Source organism: Electrophorus electricus, chromosome 8 (assembly GCF_041902795.1).
Source record: "Electrophorus electricus isolate QZ-2024a chromosome 8, ASM4190279v1, whole genome shotgun sequence".
In the NCBI taxonomy this organism is placed as follows: Eukaryota; Metazoa; Chordata; class Actinopteri; order Gymnotiformes; family Gymnotidae; genus Electrophorus; species Electrophorus electricus.
In genome coordinates this window covers 20,306,153-20,322,500 of record NC_137504.1, presented here as the reverse complement: position 1 = coordinate 20,322,500, position 16,348 = coordinate 20,306,153, and the positions used below count along the sequence as shown (strand labels likewise).

The following is a 16,348-nucleotide window of genomic DNA, read 5'->3' as shown; positions in this document are numbered from 1 at the left end:
ATTAGTCATATTTATAAAAAGAAACATGTAAAATACAATATTTTTAACTGGAATTTGGAAAAAAATGTTGCCAGTAGTTTATAGTATAAAACAAAACTGCTCAGCCTGGTCAGACATACCCATCAATTGTAAAACGAGAACCTGATAATTTTGTAGTGGTCTCTTATTTTTTCCTGTGGGTGTGGGTGTGTGTGGTAGGTTTTCCAGATTCAGACAGACAAGCAAGTAATGGCGAACAAACCAGATATCACGATAATATGCAGAAACAACAGTGGTAATAGATAGAGATAGAAATGTCCAAAGGAAGAGATGTGAAAAATAGAAATACAAGGTACTGAGAGAATGTAGACTCTCAGGTACGGAGAGAATGTAGTCAGATAACACACAATTCTTCCAAGTAGTGATAGAGGCACTTTGGGGCTGTGACCCTGAAGCTGGAGGAGTGGCTCCAACAGTTACCAGGTGTAAGGTTCTGCAGTTGGTTGTTTAGCAGTCTCCTTTTCTGTCCAGTCTGTTCCTTCTATGAACTCAAAGAGCAACCCCAAATCAAGATACCAGAGTCCGTTGCAGTCAGAGAAGCTCTAGTTTAATATCAGGAAGGTATTTGTATGGTTGAGGTGCAGTTGAGGAAAAAGGAAGTGGTGCAGGGAGGGGAATGCAGGGTGTGCATGTATAACAAGGTCATGGGGGTGATGAGACACAGAGCTGGTTGGGAGCAGTTGGAGATTATCCAGCTGCTACTAGTTGTTGTTATTTCTACTGATACATGAAGTACAGCATGAAGTCAGAAAGGGCCATTAGTTCTTTTATATGTTAACAGATTGTCTCTTTTGAACTGTGTTCAAGTGCCAGTTGAGTTTAAAAAAGTCAACAATAACAATGCAAAATCTGAAAAAAAGAACAAGGAAAGAGTCTCCTTAGGGATCATGTTGTTTAATCTTTTTCACTCTATAGGAACAATTCAGCTTAGTCCTCCTTTACATTAGGCCAGTTCCTGAGACAGATTTATTTATTTATTTACATGATTGGAGGTAAAGCAGCTCTTTTCTTTTAGATGATGTGGCCTGAGAGTGAAAACGGCCTCTCACAAGGCAATGTGGTTGCAGGGGGTGACAGGTATTTGCATGTGACATTTAGACAGAACACTTTTGGATCCACTGTCGCAAAGTGAAACTGACTGTTCTTTGCAGATTGTGGGCTTGGCAGGGCAAGTGTTCAGATGGTCATTGCTCACAGAAGTCTAGTGGTCCCCTGTTAGCAAAGCACACTTTGTTTGCTCAAGCATGTTCATACTTTATGCTCTCTAGCTTTCATACAGTGTACATTCTTGAAACAGTGGTTCCTCTTGAAGCTAGATTATGAGAGATGTCTCTTGATGCACTTCGAATGATTTTTTCTCAGTCCATTATCATCTATCATGTTAACTAGGCAGCAGTTTTTAGCTGTCCAGTTAACCAAAGCAGTAGTTACATTCTCACTTAAAGATTTCATTATTCATCCATGAGTACCACACTCTTTAATGTAAATGTTTTCCCTTTTTCAACAAGCAATGTACTATAACAAAATATATAGAAACTTGATGTTTTTAGGTATAACTAATAGTCAAAGTCATATTTATTCCTATAGTGCTTTTTACAAAACTCACTGTCAGAAAGCAGCTTTACACATGTTTGGGGCCAGATCCTTAATGAGCAAGTCAGTGGCGACAGTGGCAAGAAAAAACTGTCTGGGCATATTAAGGAAGAAACCTTGGGAAGGCCGAGACTCGAGGGAACTCATCCTCTTTGGCTGGCACAGCTTACAGTGAATAAATGAAGTTATATTTATATAGTGCCTTTCAAGGAGCACAACCTTGAAACACAAACAGCTTTTGCATCCAGTCACACACTGGTGAAAAGCAGCAGTCAATTGCACATATCATACTCTCAACCGGAAACCTCAGCCTCCTGGGGGGACTGAATCAGGTGCAGGGAGGGGAGAGAGGAGAACACCCAAGACAGCACCATCCACACAATCAAACAAGGACAATTTTATTAGGGTAGCCATCACTGGTCATTCAGAAACACAGTCACTCACACACACAAACACACCAGGGCAATTTATTAGGAGAGACAATAGACCTAACCTCCCAGTTTTTGTACTGTGGGAGGAAACCCATGCCGATACGGGAGGAACATGGAAAGTCAACCCAGATAGGGACCCGAACCCCAAGCGCTGATAGGCAAATGTTCTAACCAAGCCATCATGCTGTACAACTACAAACAGTCCATAAAGTCATCACAAATCCAAAAGAAAAACAGCTGTACAACAGCATCAATATGTCTGACTGCAAGAGAACTCAGGTTTATAAATAACCTAGATTTAAAACTTGTGTGCCCGAGTCCTGAATTAATGCTTGAAGGATGTTTCATAACTGAGCTAATTCTAGGGACTAAGAGAAACCCTGCATTTTGAGAATACAATAAGCGTGGTGGGTTATAATATTCAGTGAATTCACTCAGATGTGGGAATAGACCATTTAGAGTTTTATACATCAACAAGGGGTATTTTATAGTTCATTTGAAATTAAACTGGGGGCCAGTGTAGACCTGAATGAGCAAGACTAATATGGTCAAGCTTTCTACTATGTGAATTAAATTTAATTAAAAAATTACTTACCTAATAATCATTTACTGAGGTACACTGGAACAAGGCCATAGAGGCATTGGGTCATTCTTAGTATCCTAAAATAAATTCTGAAAAATGCAGGTAGATGGGGCTGCTGTCTGAGGTTAGGTGAAATATGCTCCCTCGTTCTCATGTAATAAAACACTACAACATTTTCAGCTCTCTATAAGATAGAGCTGGAGTCATTTGGAAGGCTGGAAATAAGAGTGTTGCAGTCATCCAGACAAGGTGACTCAAAAGCAAGCATAGGTTTTTCATTTTTGAGAGAATGAAATAGGCCTTGGATATATTTCTAAGATGACAGAATGCAGTCCTATGAGATGGAATTACTTGTGTATGTGTTGTGCAGGAATGATGTGACATGCAGAAATTAGTGTGGATACAGTCTTTTTGCCATCATCTCTTAGATGCTCTCTCAAGTTGAGATCTGGGCCCTGTGTAGGCCACTGAAGTAGAGGAAGAGCGCCGTCATATTCAAGAAAACTGCATAATAATATACGCTTTGAGATCTGGTACATTATGAATCTAGAGGAACAGACAAACTGTTGTCAGGAAGGGATGATGTTCAGATTTGTTCAGACTTTCTTCAGTTGGTATTAGGGTCCCTAATGCATGCATGCCGGGTAGAGATGGTTCCGATATCAATGCAGAACCGTAAACTTTGAGAATTAGCCGATACCGATACTGATACAATTTTTAAAAATGTTTAAAATAGGTTATTTTTAATTGAAGCACAACCATGAGAATGACTTATACAAATAACAGCATTATAATTCAAAAAATCTTTCAAACAACAACAAAACATACATCACAGCACAGAAATGTTCAAATGTATACTTTTTGAAAATAAAGAATTGTAATTGCAGTATAATACTTATTTGTTCCAAATGTAAGAAAAATAAATTCTAGCAAAATATCTTTATGTAAAATATTTTACAGCTAAAATATCATTTGCAGCTAAAAAGAATGGTAGAAAATAGATGCCCCTGTATAACTTCATTATGTACATAAAATGCTTTATTTCAGTATAGAATACAACACATATATATGAAACAAACCAAACAATAGCAAAGAAATGAATAAAAGAAGAAATAAAAAAAGAAATACAAGTACAGAATTACAGTAATTGCTGTGTCAATACATTCCTTGTTATTAGCTGCCCCACCTTTAGCTGTTCTGCAAAAAATAACCAGAGCTAAATGGATCATTTCCTGCAGTTCCCAGTTTGTGTTTGCTGTAATATAAGGAGCAAATTCTTATTTAGAAAAATAAGAATTTCAGCTTCCTCAGCTGTTAGCCTGATCCTTCCTATATCAGTTATATTAGATGCTGTTCTGAAAAGGCTCTCACTTTCGTACAGTGTGCACAGAGATATTTAGCTTCTATGGCAGCCAGGGAGGACAGTCTAGGCTTGTTGATTTTTCTGTTGAGCAAGGCATTCTCTAGCCAAGGAATAGTTGGCATGCTAAGTTGGGATAATGAATTTATTGTAATCTCAGGATCTCATGTAATATGCTAAATAGCTAGCTACTCGTTGTTGGGATGGTAAGTTAGGTGGTTACTAACATCACTTAATATTAGCTCGTGAAATGAAGACCACTTGCTGGAAGGTTTTGTTGCTCTATAAGCAGTTATGATATATTTTAGGCTAGATTTGCTAAAAAAATAAGTTCTGTTTCTTTGTAGCCAACATTTGGGATATGCTAGAGACAGCATGCCTAGCAGTAACTATCATGCTGTATTCAAAATCATTAAGGTCACTCTAGTGCTCAGGTGAGCAGTACATGATCCTATATATGGTGGTCTTGACTTGTTAAAATGCCCGATTTGTCTGAAGGTAGATTTAGTCCCGGAAGTGTTGTCAAGCATTTGATTCTTTGGTCTCTAAATACAGTAGAACTAATTTTGCAATTACTTCAGTAACTGAACTGGATCTCCACCTTTAAAGAGCCCTCCCACGTTCCACTGACTGAAAGTCAGCCAGACGAGTAACCCAGCAGAAAAGGCAAAATGGATTGTCAGGGTGGAGAAAGGTTACCTACATTGATTTAACACCTTCCATGTTTTCTGAGAAAATATGGAGTATGGACTGTACTGAAAGTATGCAATAGTTGTAATTTATGAACCTTGTTTTACATGTGTTTCTCTAGGGACAACATGAAGGCAGATGTGAATTTGAACGTGTGACATGTGAAGCATGTCAAGTCCTTATCCTGCTTAGTGACAGAGACCGACACAATGAGAGAGAGTGTGAAGCCAGAACTCTTAACTGCAAATACTGTAAAGTCTCCTTCAACTTCAAAGATATTAAGGTATATACACGTTGGCTTCTTCCAACAGGCGTTCCCCTTTTAAACACTTATCAGCAGCTGAGAGTTGATTTAAACAGTTATAGCTTTATATACTTTTCTGAATCTACATTTAATATGAATGTGTAAAAACAGTTTTGCCAGCATTCTTTGCAGAGTGCAAACAGATACTGCAAGCTTAACTGCTTAACAAGTTTAAGTCCTTTAAACTGCTGATTACCTCAAGATAACAAAATATACAGACTTATAAATCATATGGATAATAATGTGACACCCAGTAGTAATGCAGTGAATTGTATGCATGAATCTGCCTACAGATTGTTTCCTATGTAGAATGATGCAATCTAGTACTTGATGTTATCTAATTAGCTGTTAGTGTCTGTATGGAGGGCTTTAAGGGAGGATGTGTTATGGCTTGGTCCAGGAAGGCAACGCCTCCGTGAAAAAGCACCATCAATGAGTGACTCTCTAACATTGCTTTTTACAGGCGCATGATGAAATTTGCCAGAAGTTTCCTATGCAGTGCAAAGACTGTGGTAAAAAGAAGATCCCCCGAGAAAAGGTTAGTATTACTTTCAGGAATATGCTTAACCATTTCATTTTGATTCTTGTCATTTGGAATCCCACACATGATGATGTATATTGAAAGTTTTTTTTCACATGCTAATACAGGACTGTAGCCTATGAATGTTTCAGTCTGCATAAGCAACATTCTGTACTCTTTCATACCCCGACAATGACAATGCAGTTTAACGACCCCTTTTACTGAGACTATCATTTCTTTGCCCCCCCCCAACAGTTTCAAGAACACAGCAAGTCGTGTGCAAAATCTAAGTCAGCATGCCAGTTCAGAGAAATTGGCTGCAGAGCTGTGGTGAGTATGCTCTTCTCTAACACACCCCGTTTGAGGTAGGCATAGACAAACAAACAAGATGGGACAAAAGCGAGCACACGAACAACACAAACAAAAGTCCACGTGCGCCGCCGGTAGTCAGTAGATGTCAGCAGGGAGTGGGTGGCACTGTGGCAATCTTGTTGCCCACATGACTAGTTGTGTTGTTATGACCCCGTCTAGGCTGTAAGGCCGTAACAAGGAAAAAGAAGTACAAACGGCTAATGTAATGGAAGTTGTGAAAAAGTGTGCAGCAACAAAACAAACAGAAGCACAAATGGAAGGTATTTGTCTGTGTATTTTACAGAGGTTATGATTCATGAACAAACAATCATACTGATGCAAATGTCTTCAGGAGTGACCCAAGCCAAAATAACAACCAAAACCCACACTAATTAAATAAAACTACATACTAACTAATCCTAGCACAAGAAACATACAACAAACTTTCCTAACTCCCTAACACAAAAACAGACAAAACCCACACTCAACAAAAATGGCAATCATCGCCAAAAACGGGGAAAAACAAGGTCATACACAAAAAGTCAAATTTTCTATCACAGCAAAACAACTCCAAACTAACAGTCTCCTTTCTCTCTCTCTTCCTCTTTTCTGGGAGGGGCCATTAAATAGCTGACACAGTTGTCTGGGAAACCCGGCAAGGAACAGGGCGGAGTCTCAATCAGGGTGGAAATCCTGGCAGTGGACCTGGAACACATACACACACACACACACACACCCACACACACACACACACACACACCCACACCCACCCATCTTTCCGTTTATGTTTGATGTCAATATTAAACCCTTTGATGATCAGAGACCAATGCATTAAGCGTTTATTGGCATTAGCCATATTCTGCAAGAACATGACCGGATTGTGATCAGTGTATACGGTGATGGGATCCAGACTACCACTAAGGTACACCTCAAAATGTTGTAATGCTAGGAGGAGTGCGAGGGCTTTCTTTTCAATAGTGCTGTAGGCCAGCTGGTGTTTCACGAACCTTCTAGAAAAATAACAAATAGGGTGATCTAGGCCTTGTGAGTCCTCCTGTAGGAGGACAGCACTGGCTCCACCATCACTGGCATCTACCTCAAGTGTAAAAGGACGAATAAAATCAGGGATTGCTAGAACAGGAGCGCTGCACAAGAAAGTTTTCACTGAGTCAAATGCATCTTCACGTGGGTTGTGACCATTCAAAAGGCGTGGTGTCACGAAGCAAATTCATGAGGGGTAAAACAACATCAGAGAAGTTCCTACAAAAGAGACGATAAAACCCTGCCATGCCCAAAAAGCATCGGAGTTGTCTTTTCGTCTCTGGGGGAAAAGACTGGAAAAGACTTGATTGCTTGTACTTTGGCATCAAGGGGATGCACACTACCAAGTAGACAACCTCACTCTTACCAAAATCACATTTTTCGAGATTAAGAACAAGGGCGGCATCCAGTAGCTTCTTAAAAACAAGATCAAGCAACTGTACATGTTCCCAAGTGTTGGTATACACAACCACATCACCCAGATAGACTTCGCAGTTAGGCACATCACCTAAAACCATAGTCATCAAACACTGCTGAAAGGTAGAAGGGGCATTTTTAAGACCGAAAGGTATTACCGTATATTGTAGAAAACAGTCAGGGGTAGCAAATGCCGAAATGTCAGCTGCACGATAGGTACAAGCCAATATCCCTTAAGTTAATCAAGCTAACTCACAAATCTAGCTGAACCAATCTTATCCACATAATCTTCCATTCTACGTATTGGGAAGGAATCAGAAACATTAACTGCATTTATTTTTCTGTAGTCAGTGCAGAAGCGGTATGTGCCATCTGGTTTTGGCACCAGAATGCATGGGGCACTCCAGGGACTAACACTAGGGATTGCAAGATGGTTTTCTAACAAATAACTGGTTTCTTGATTTAGCAGTGTACGTTTCTGGGGATTGGTACGATACGGGTGTTGTCTAATGGGTGAATGAGAACCAACATCAATGTCATGCTGAAGGACAGTCGTACGAATTGGAACATCTGAAAATAATGTTGGGTATTTCTGAATGAGACTGGTGATGTCGACTTGGGCTGCTAAGGGCAAGTCCGACAACTTTTCAGGGAGATGTGTTAATCTTTCTGAGTTAGGCAGATGAGCACAAGGCAAACAGTTCCGACCTAAATGCAAATCATCCTGTTTGGGGCATATTCAGTAGGGGTTACAACAACTGAAACAAGACTACAAAAAGGGGATCCCGAACCAGTATGCTTAGTGCGGTCATGGTAGGACATCAACATGTTAATATGACACACATGACTTTCATCGTCGTTTCAGTGTAGCTGTGACATGGTGGGAAACAATTTAGACAGGATCACATAGGGACCAGAAAAACGTGCATTGAAGGAAGAAGCAGTAATGGGGAAAAGAGCAAGTACTTTCTCACCAACCTCAAATTGTCTCTCGACTGCCTTTTTGTCATATTTAATCTTCATGGTGGTCTGAGAAGAACACAGGTTCTTCTTGGCTATTTCTCGAACTGCCTGTAGCCTGTCATGAAGCCTAGAAACATAGTCAGACAGAGACAGCAGGGGCAGACACAGGGGCTGACAACCACTTCTCATGTAAGACCTTAAGAGGTCCACGAACAGCGTGTCCAAAAAGCAATGTGTTCAGGCTAAAACCAAGAGACTCATTCACAGTGTTACGGATGGCAAATAACAAAAGTGGGACTCCCTCATCCCAATCTTTATCAGATTCCAAACAATACATCCTCAGCATATTCTTAAAGGTTTGATGGAACTGCTCCAAAGCACCCTGAGATTCTGGGTGATAGGCGCTGGATACTTGATGTTGTATGTTGAGCTCATGGGTAACCTTGGTGGATAGATTAGACATAAAATTTGTTCCTTGGTCGGACTGAATACGTATGCCAAATGTGGTACAGAACTTAATCAGTGCTTTGATCACAGTTTTTGACTTTAGGGAACGAAGGGGAATAGCTGTAGGATATCTTGTAACAGCACACATCAAGGTAAAAAGATAACAATTCCCTGAGCTTTTCTTTGGAAAGGGCCCAACACAATCAACTAAAACTCTTTCAAATGGTTCACCAACAGCGGGGATGGGACACAGTAGCGCAAATGGAACAACCTGATTAGGTTTCCCAACTAATTGACAGGTATTGCAGGTACCACAGTACTTTATTACATCAGATCTAACTGATGGCCAGAAGAAATATTTTAGGATATGCTGAGTGGTCTTTCTGACTCCTATATGACCAGAGAGGGGATGATTGTGAGCTAGAGATAGTACGTGGGAGCGATCCGACAAAGGAACAACTATTTGGGTCACAGAATCACATTCTTGGTTACTAGTGAACGGAGCCCATGTTCTCATTAAAACATGGTCCTGAATGAAATAATTCCTTTGATATCCTGAGGATGTCGGGATAATTTTAATGGTAAAAAAGCTTTTCTGTATTTTTGACATTCCAGCTATACAGGTGATATTAAACCAGGTGCATAGTGAACTTTTTCACATTCTGTATTGACATATTTCAGTTAAACAAAAATCATATTTCATTCTGTTTCTTTAAAATGTAAAATTCTTGGTTCTGCTTGACATTTTGTAAAAGCTCAGCATTTGGTCACACAAGTTCACCACTCCCATGTTTTCATTGTATTCTCTGATGACTGCTGGTCTTCTCACTTGGATGTGTGACTTCTCTTTGTTGAACCATCTTGTGCAGATATCCTCAGGATCTTTTCCATGTATAGTAGAGGCCATTAATACTGGTTTATTGTCATACCATTTTGTAATTGCCAGCTCAGGACTTTTTCCGACCACCATTCCTGATGTTCCTCTTCCTTCTTTTTGCAATTGTTTGTCAGCAGTTAGCTGACATGGCTTTGGGACCCTGTGTTTCATTAGGGTTCCAGTTGCACTAAGACCGTTTTCCAGCAATACATCCATCAGGTGCACTGACGTGACATATCGGTCGAAGAACGGCTGATTTCCTGCGGGCACAGATTCAGTCATATGTAGGACTGCTGCTGCCCCAATGCCTGATTTTGTGTCAGCAAATGTATTGTTCCCCTGGTACACTTCAAAGTCTAGCATCGAACCATCTGGAAATACAAAGACAAATACCTTCAAGCCAGTAGGGTACGGCTTGCCTGGAACAAACTGCCTGATTGGACAACGGCCTGTAAAAGGAATGATTTGCTCATCGATGCAGAGCTTTCTTGGTTTTGGAAGGCTAAGGCATCCCTGCCTCACTCTGTCAAAGAGGTCTTACTTTCCAAAGTATGTCTGTTTTCTTTGTTTCTTCTGTCACATCCAGGTCCTCGAATATTTTTAGTGAGTTTCTTAGCTTGAAGAACCTCTCTCTTGCCTTTCTGTTGCTAATTATTGGCACTTTTGTTTTTTGGGACCAAAATATCTTGATTCTTGGGTAACCAAGGCAGGCCATGTGAAGTGATATTCCAAAGAACACCTTAATTTCCTGTGGTGTGGTATTCAGAGACACTCCTCTAACTTGCAGTTCCCTTTGATTTGTGAACGTTGCCATGTTCTTAAAGATGTTGCAATCAATTTACTTGGAAAAGTACTCAATTGGACTCCAATTTGTATGGATTGTAGGATCATCTTGGTAATCAGATGGCATAGGTAGCAAAGGACTGAATCTATAGGGATGAAAAAATTCCAAAATATGTTGGTAAATAACCCGAGTAATTATTTTATCTCTAACCACTTTGATCACAATGAAATGTAGTTATTTACCATAAAAATACTTTGCAGCAATTAATAACAACAGTGTAGCATATGATGTATTTTACTATGAATAGCATCATGTATGGTGACCCTGGAGACAACGAGAACATACTTGGTAGTCCCTGACCACAGAGGACGGCATGTTTCGTGTTCACCTATGCCTGTTAGCTCATCTGATAAGCCTCCTATCTCTTCTTCAGAGCTTTCTACCTCTTCATCAACAGGTTCAGACTCATCCTCAGCATTTTCCTCATCTGATAAATCTAAATCTGAATCTCCCGCTATTAATCTGTACAAAATCTCCTCTGCTTTTGTCCTGTCTCCTACAGCAATGTGGAAAAACATAGTGAAAATGAAGGACATCAAGATTGTCCACTATAGAGGACATTCATAAACTGGCTATTATTTCAACACAGTAATAAGAAAATTACTCTCAAACCTCACTACATCATTCCTGACATGTTAGTAAACAATACAATATAAAAACATTACAGTTAAACATCAGTAACTAATCAATATTTGACTTACCTTTTCTTTTTCCTTAAAATTTACTTGTTCCTATGAAAACCAATTTGTACTGACAGAAAAAAAAGTTGGGAACCTCCCACCCAGACACATGTGGTATCACTGGAAAGCCCAGGATGTACTCTTTGTAGGACAGCAGGAATTAACAGAGTGAAAAGATAGAAGCAAAAACACAATGTCCACTACAGAGGACACAAATGAATAGGCAGGGTCTCAGGAGGATATATACACAGCTACTGAAGCAACAGAGGTGAAGTCCAAAAATGGGCAAAACAAAGTCATACTCAAAAAGTCATACAAATTTTCAATCACAGCAAACCAACTCCAAACTAACAGTCTCCTTTCTCTCGCTCTTCCTCTCTACTGGGAGGGGCCATTAAATAGCCAACACGGTTGGCTGAGAAACCCGGCAAGGAACGGGGCGGAGTCTCAATCAGGGTGGAAATCCTGGCAGTGGACCTCGAACACATATACACACACACACACACACACACACATATCCATCTTTCTGTAACAGTGTAAATATTTATGTTTTGGTTGTAGGCTGGAAAAGTCCCCACTAACACCGCATATATACATATATATAATTATATGAGGGTACATGTTTAAAATACTGGAATGACATATACATGACTCAAAGGTAATTTCTGTAATAGCACTCAGGTGTCCCCCTTCCTCTATGGCTATGGAGAAAATACATCATCTTGCTACTGTGGTTCAGAAAAAATGACAAGGACGTAGAACCTTTAACTGAAAATTAACAGTACATATGGGTTTGAATGACACATACATGACTCAAAGGTAATTTCTGTAATAGCTCTCTGTGAATCAGGTGTCCTCCTTCCTCTATCACTATAGAGAAAATACGTCATCTTGGTACTGTGGTTCAGAACAAATAACAAGTACGTAGGACCTTTAACTGAAAGTTAAGCACATATGGGTTTGAGTTTACCAAATGAGCTCCTCAGTATCTCTCCTAGATTAGACCTAGCCTCCCTTCCTAATTCTAGGTTACAGGTAAACTGCCTGCTGCTGACAATGGTCACTGTGATGGCAGATCAAAAAGTGCAGATTACAACCCATTTAAAGCGCAAAACTGAGTGAGGAAGAATATGTAATTAACTGTATTTAAGCATTTAAATGATTTTTTTTTCTCTTCCTTTTTCATTTTCTTTTTATACTCCTAGAACTAGACAAAGGGGAACATTTCGACAGGGATGCTAATACATTAGAAAGCTTATTTGCACTCAGAGAATAGGGAGAAACAGGCTGTTTAAGGTGAAAGAGATACATTTGCAGTAAGAGCAATGTGCAGTTCAATACACCCTCTTGTCATGAGCCCAGAAGTACAAACGGTGCCACACAGGCTACACTAACAGCTGCCATTTGTACCTCCGCAGGTTGACAACGGCAAGCAGCATGAGCACGAGCAGGCCAGCATCACCGAGCACCTGCGGCTCATGCTGGCCGTGCTGTCGGCCGTGCGTTTGCGTGCTGACGGAGCCGGCGAGTGGCAGGAGGACTCTGGCCTTGGGCTGTACCGCGGACCAGAGGACGCACCTCCACCCGCCGCTCGTGCTGCCGCCGCCAACCATGGCGAACGAGGCCCCAGCGTGCAGCAGAAAATGACGGCGCTGGAGAATATAGCATGCGTGCTGAACAGAGAGGTGGAGCGCACCGCCCTCACCCTGGAGGCTCTCACGCGCCAGCACCGGTTGGACCAGGAGAAGATAGAGAGCTTGTCCACCAAGGTACAGACCTTTCCTAACAGCAGAGCTGGAGCACTCCCTACAGCTTAAGAAAATATAAATAAACGCTCCATTAAGCCAGGTTTACCGGAGTGTTATTTTTTCTTTTCGCACAGCAGCGATGCGGTTCCATGCGCAGGCCCATGTAGGGCACACCATCGTTGCTTAGGTAATGACTCAAAGCGATGCCATGGAATACATTTGATTAAAGTGACCATTTAAGAACTTAAGAACTTCAGTGCATTTATGACTTTACAGTTTAGTCTGCAATAAGAGAAAATACAGGTATAGAATAAAAAATCGAAACACCGGCAGATACAGTACAAGGCCTTTCATACCGCCCTTGGTCTGTTTAATGGTTGGCCTACAGCACAGGATGAACACGCACATTTTTTTTGCAGACGAAGTTTTGGTTCTTACATTGCGGGTGCTCCAAAAAACCCAGCACTAAGACGATGTGCTGGTATGAGATGCATACGTACCTGGCAGAAGAGCCATTGCTGTCTCTGCCATAATGATTCATCCTTCCTGTTCTTTATTTTCTTAGGTGTTTCCATTTTTTTGTTGTATTACCTGTTTGTTTATTACTAACCCATGTGACGGGTTAGTAAAATGCAAAATGTTCCCTGCATATTCTCTGCAAAGCTATTTTACCCTGATTAAACTTGTCTTTTTGGTGCAACCTGAAACAACCAGTGAGGGTACATTAAATATCCAGGGTGTATCCAGGACAGCCCAAACGGGTAATCCACAGAGCAGACAAACAGAGCTAAAGTTAAAAACCATAGATACAAAAACCAGCAACGAAAAACGAATGGGGAGTAGTATGGAAATGAAATGGTCATACATCAGCAAACCGGAAAACACATCAAACAGCAACACTGCTCAATATGCCCAGGAGAAATAGTGGCAGTACATCACAAAAAGCACATGCCAGAGTTGGTTTAAATAGTGCTCTCCTGCAGGATCCTGGGAATCCAAAAGTGTACACAAGCGAATTGGCTAGGGAAACCAGCCAGGAGGACACACCATGCACCTGAAATGCATTTCTCAAAGGGAAGCATGACACTAGAAATGCATAAGCAAGGTTTTGCACTTAAAACAGTATACAGGAATGCCAAGAATGCCAAGATGATTAGCAATAACCACACTACATGCATCTCTTTATAATGAAACGTGCTTCTTGAAAAACAAGAGAAGAGCTTTTCTTACTAACAGCTAATTTTAGTAATTACACTATCCCATTTCATATCTGAGCAATGTTGTTATGCAGGTGTCATATTTGGATACATCAGTACAATTTGGGATGCGATCTGGCAGATCAGATTACTGGTTTAGCACTGAAAAGACACTTGTAACTCTCTCCCCTTCCAAAAACAGTCCCTCTGGAGGGCTGCAGTCTTCAAGTTCAGAGACGTTGGCTGCCAAGTTACTGTCCTCTTCTGGATTCTGCACATTACACAGCTGTCATTACAAATTTAATTCTCCAATGCACACATTAAAGTAGTTTTCAGAGAGTGATACTGTGTTTTGCAGAGAATGATGCAGTGTGATGTACAGAGCTTTGTATTTGAACCTGAATCCCCACCTCAACTTGCCTCACCTTGCTGCGTGTGCATGCGTGTGTGTGCCCGTGTGTGATGACCGAAGGTGCGGCAGCTGGAGCGCACCCTGACCATGCGAGATCTGAAGCTGGCTGAGTCAGAGCAGTCCCTGCGAGAGCTGCAGTTCTGCACTTATGACGGAATGTTCATTTGGAAAATTTCCGATTTCTCCCACCGCAGGCAAGATGCACTTGCCGGCCGATCACCTGCACTGTTCTCGCCAGGTACGTTTGTCCTGTACTGGGTTAGGCACTTGTTCCCACCGAAGCAATTTGGGCATAACTATAATTGTTAGCATAATTGTGAAGTCATGGTTTCACTTTTAAAGTTTAGACTGTGTTCCAAACAGTGTTTCACTTTTGTTTTTGCTGAAGGAGTAAAAATCACCTTTCGTTCGCCATAAAGCAGATTTTGTCTTTCATAATATTTCATAGTACTAGTCTACATTAGTGCCTCATTGTGACATGATTCTTTAGTATGAAAACATTAACTTGTGCTGTATGTGTGTGTGTGTGTGTGTGTGTGTGTGTGTATGTCTATTCCAGCTTTCTACTCCAGTAAGTATGGATACAAGATGTGCTTGAGGCTGTACATGAACGGTGATGGAACAGGCAGAAACACTCACCTCTCCCTCTTCTTCGTGGTGATGAGGGGCAAGTATGATGCCCTGCTCAAGTGGCCCTTCGGCCAGAAGGTGACTCTCCATTTTCTCTTTCGCCTTCTCTCTCTCTCTCTGTCACATTCTTTCTGAGTCCTCTCTGGGTAACACACTCCAGGAATAAAGGTTTATGGTACTAGAATACACAGTGCACAGTCTGTTTGATTCTTATTGTGACTCTTATTCAAGCCTTGGCAGTATACTTGGCATCATGAGTAACTGCATAACCATTACTAATTGCTCCTACTATGTGTACTTGTGCAGATGGGCTGGTAAAGACTTTCCATATTTTGCTCACCGGGTGTAAACTCAGGGTATGATGACAGCAAATAACTGGATCCTCTTTCAGGTCACTCTGATGCTGTTGGACCAGAACAACCGGGAGCACATCATTGATGCCTTCAGACCTGACACCAGCTCCACGTCCTTCCAACGGCCCATTAGTGAAATGAACATCGCCAGTGGCTGCCCCCTTTTCTGCCCCTTGGCCAAACTGGCAGGCAAGAGTTCCTACTTACGAGATGACACCATTTTCATTAAAGCAATAGTGGATCTCACTGGACTGTAACAAGGTCTTTTTTGAGGGAAATGTGCATATAAGCATAATATTTTCCAAAACTACTGCTGTACACATCTATAAAAGTGGGCAGTGGTAGCTCAGTGGTTAAGGTACTTGACTTGGTTCAAGTCCCACCACTGCCAAGTTGCCATTGCTGGGCCCCTGAGCAAGACCCTTAACCCTCAGTTTGTACTCGGTCATAACTGTAAGTCACTTTGTATAAAGGCGTCAGCTAAATACCGTAAATGTGAACGTAAATGATAGTAACTCAACCTATTTGTCATTTACTGAATCTAAGATCTGCATACTGAGGAATTAACAATCCTATTATTATCTTATTCTATTCTAATAATTTTGTTATTATCTTATGTGCACATGAAGCCAATGTTTATTCTTTCTAAGAGTTTGCAGTGAAACACTGCTTAACTAAACATGGTTTGGAGACCTGCTTTTACGTGGTATGTGGTATATCAAATTATAAGCATATGAGAGTGATCGATTTGAATATTATATAGAGATTTACAGTGTGATGAGCTGACCTGTGTAAGGCCAGTCTTGTGTGTGTGTGTGTGTGTATGTATGTATATATGTGTGTGTGTGTGTGTATATATATATATATAT

At 40.8% G+C, this 16,348-nt stretch overlaps 1 protein-coding gene across 5 annotated transcripts in view; it reads left to right on the top strand.

Annotated features, from left to right (window-relative positions):
- The window catches only part of traf2b (Tnf receptor-associated factor 2b), a 26,236-nt gene extending 9,888 nt beyond the window's left edge, over window positions 1-16,348 (top strand). For 4 of the 5 annotated variants that reach the window (XM_027027111.3, XM_027027112.3, XM_081718624.1 and 1 more), the window contains 7 exons: window positions 4,818-4,979; window positions 5,464-5,538; window positions 5,776-5,850; window positions 12,559-12,909; window positions 14,557-14,734; window positions 15,056-15,204; window positions 15,518-16,347. In XM_027027111.3, the coding sequence (XP_026882912.1) occupies window positions 4,818-4,979; window positions 5,464-5,538; window positions 5,776-5,850; window positions 12,559-12,909; window positions 14,557-14,734; window positions 15,056-15,204; window positions 15,518-15,736 (1,209 nt within the window). In that variant the 3' untranslated portion in view covers window positions 15,737-16,347. Of the gene's footprint in view, window positions 1-4,817; window positions 4,980-5,463; window positions 5,539-5,775; window positions 5,851-12,558; window positions 12,910-14,556; window positions 14,735-15,055; window positions 15,205-15,517 lie in introns of all 5 variants that reach the window. The other variant, XM_081718625.1, reaches the window with a different exon arrangement.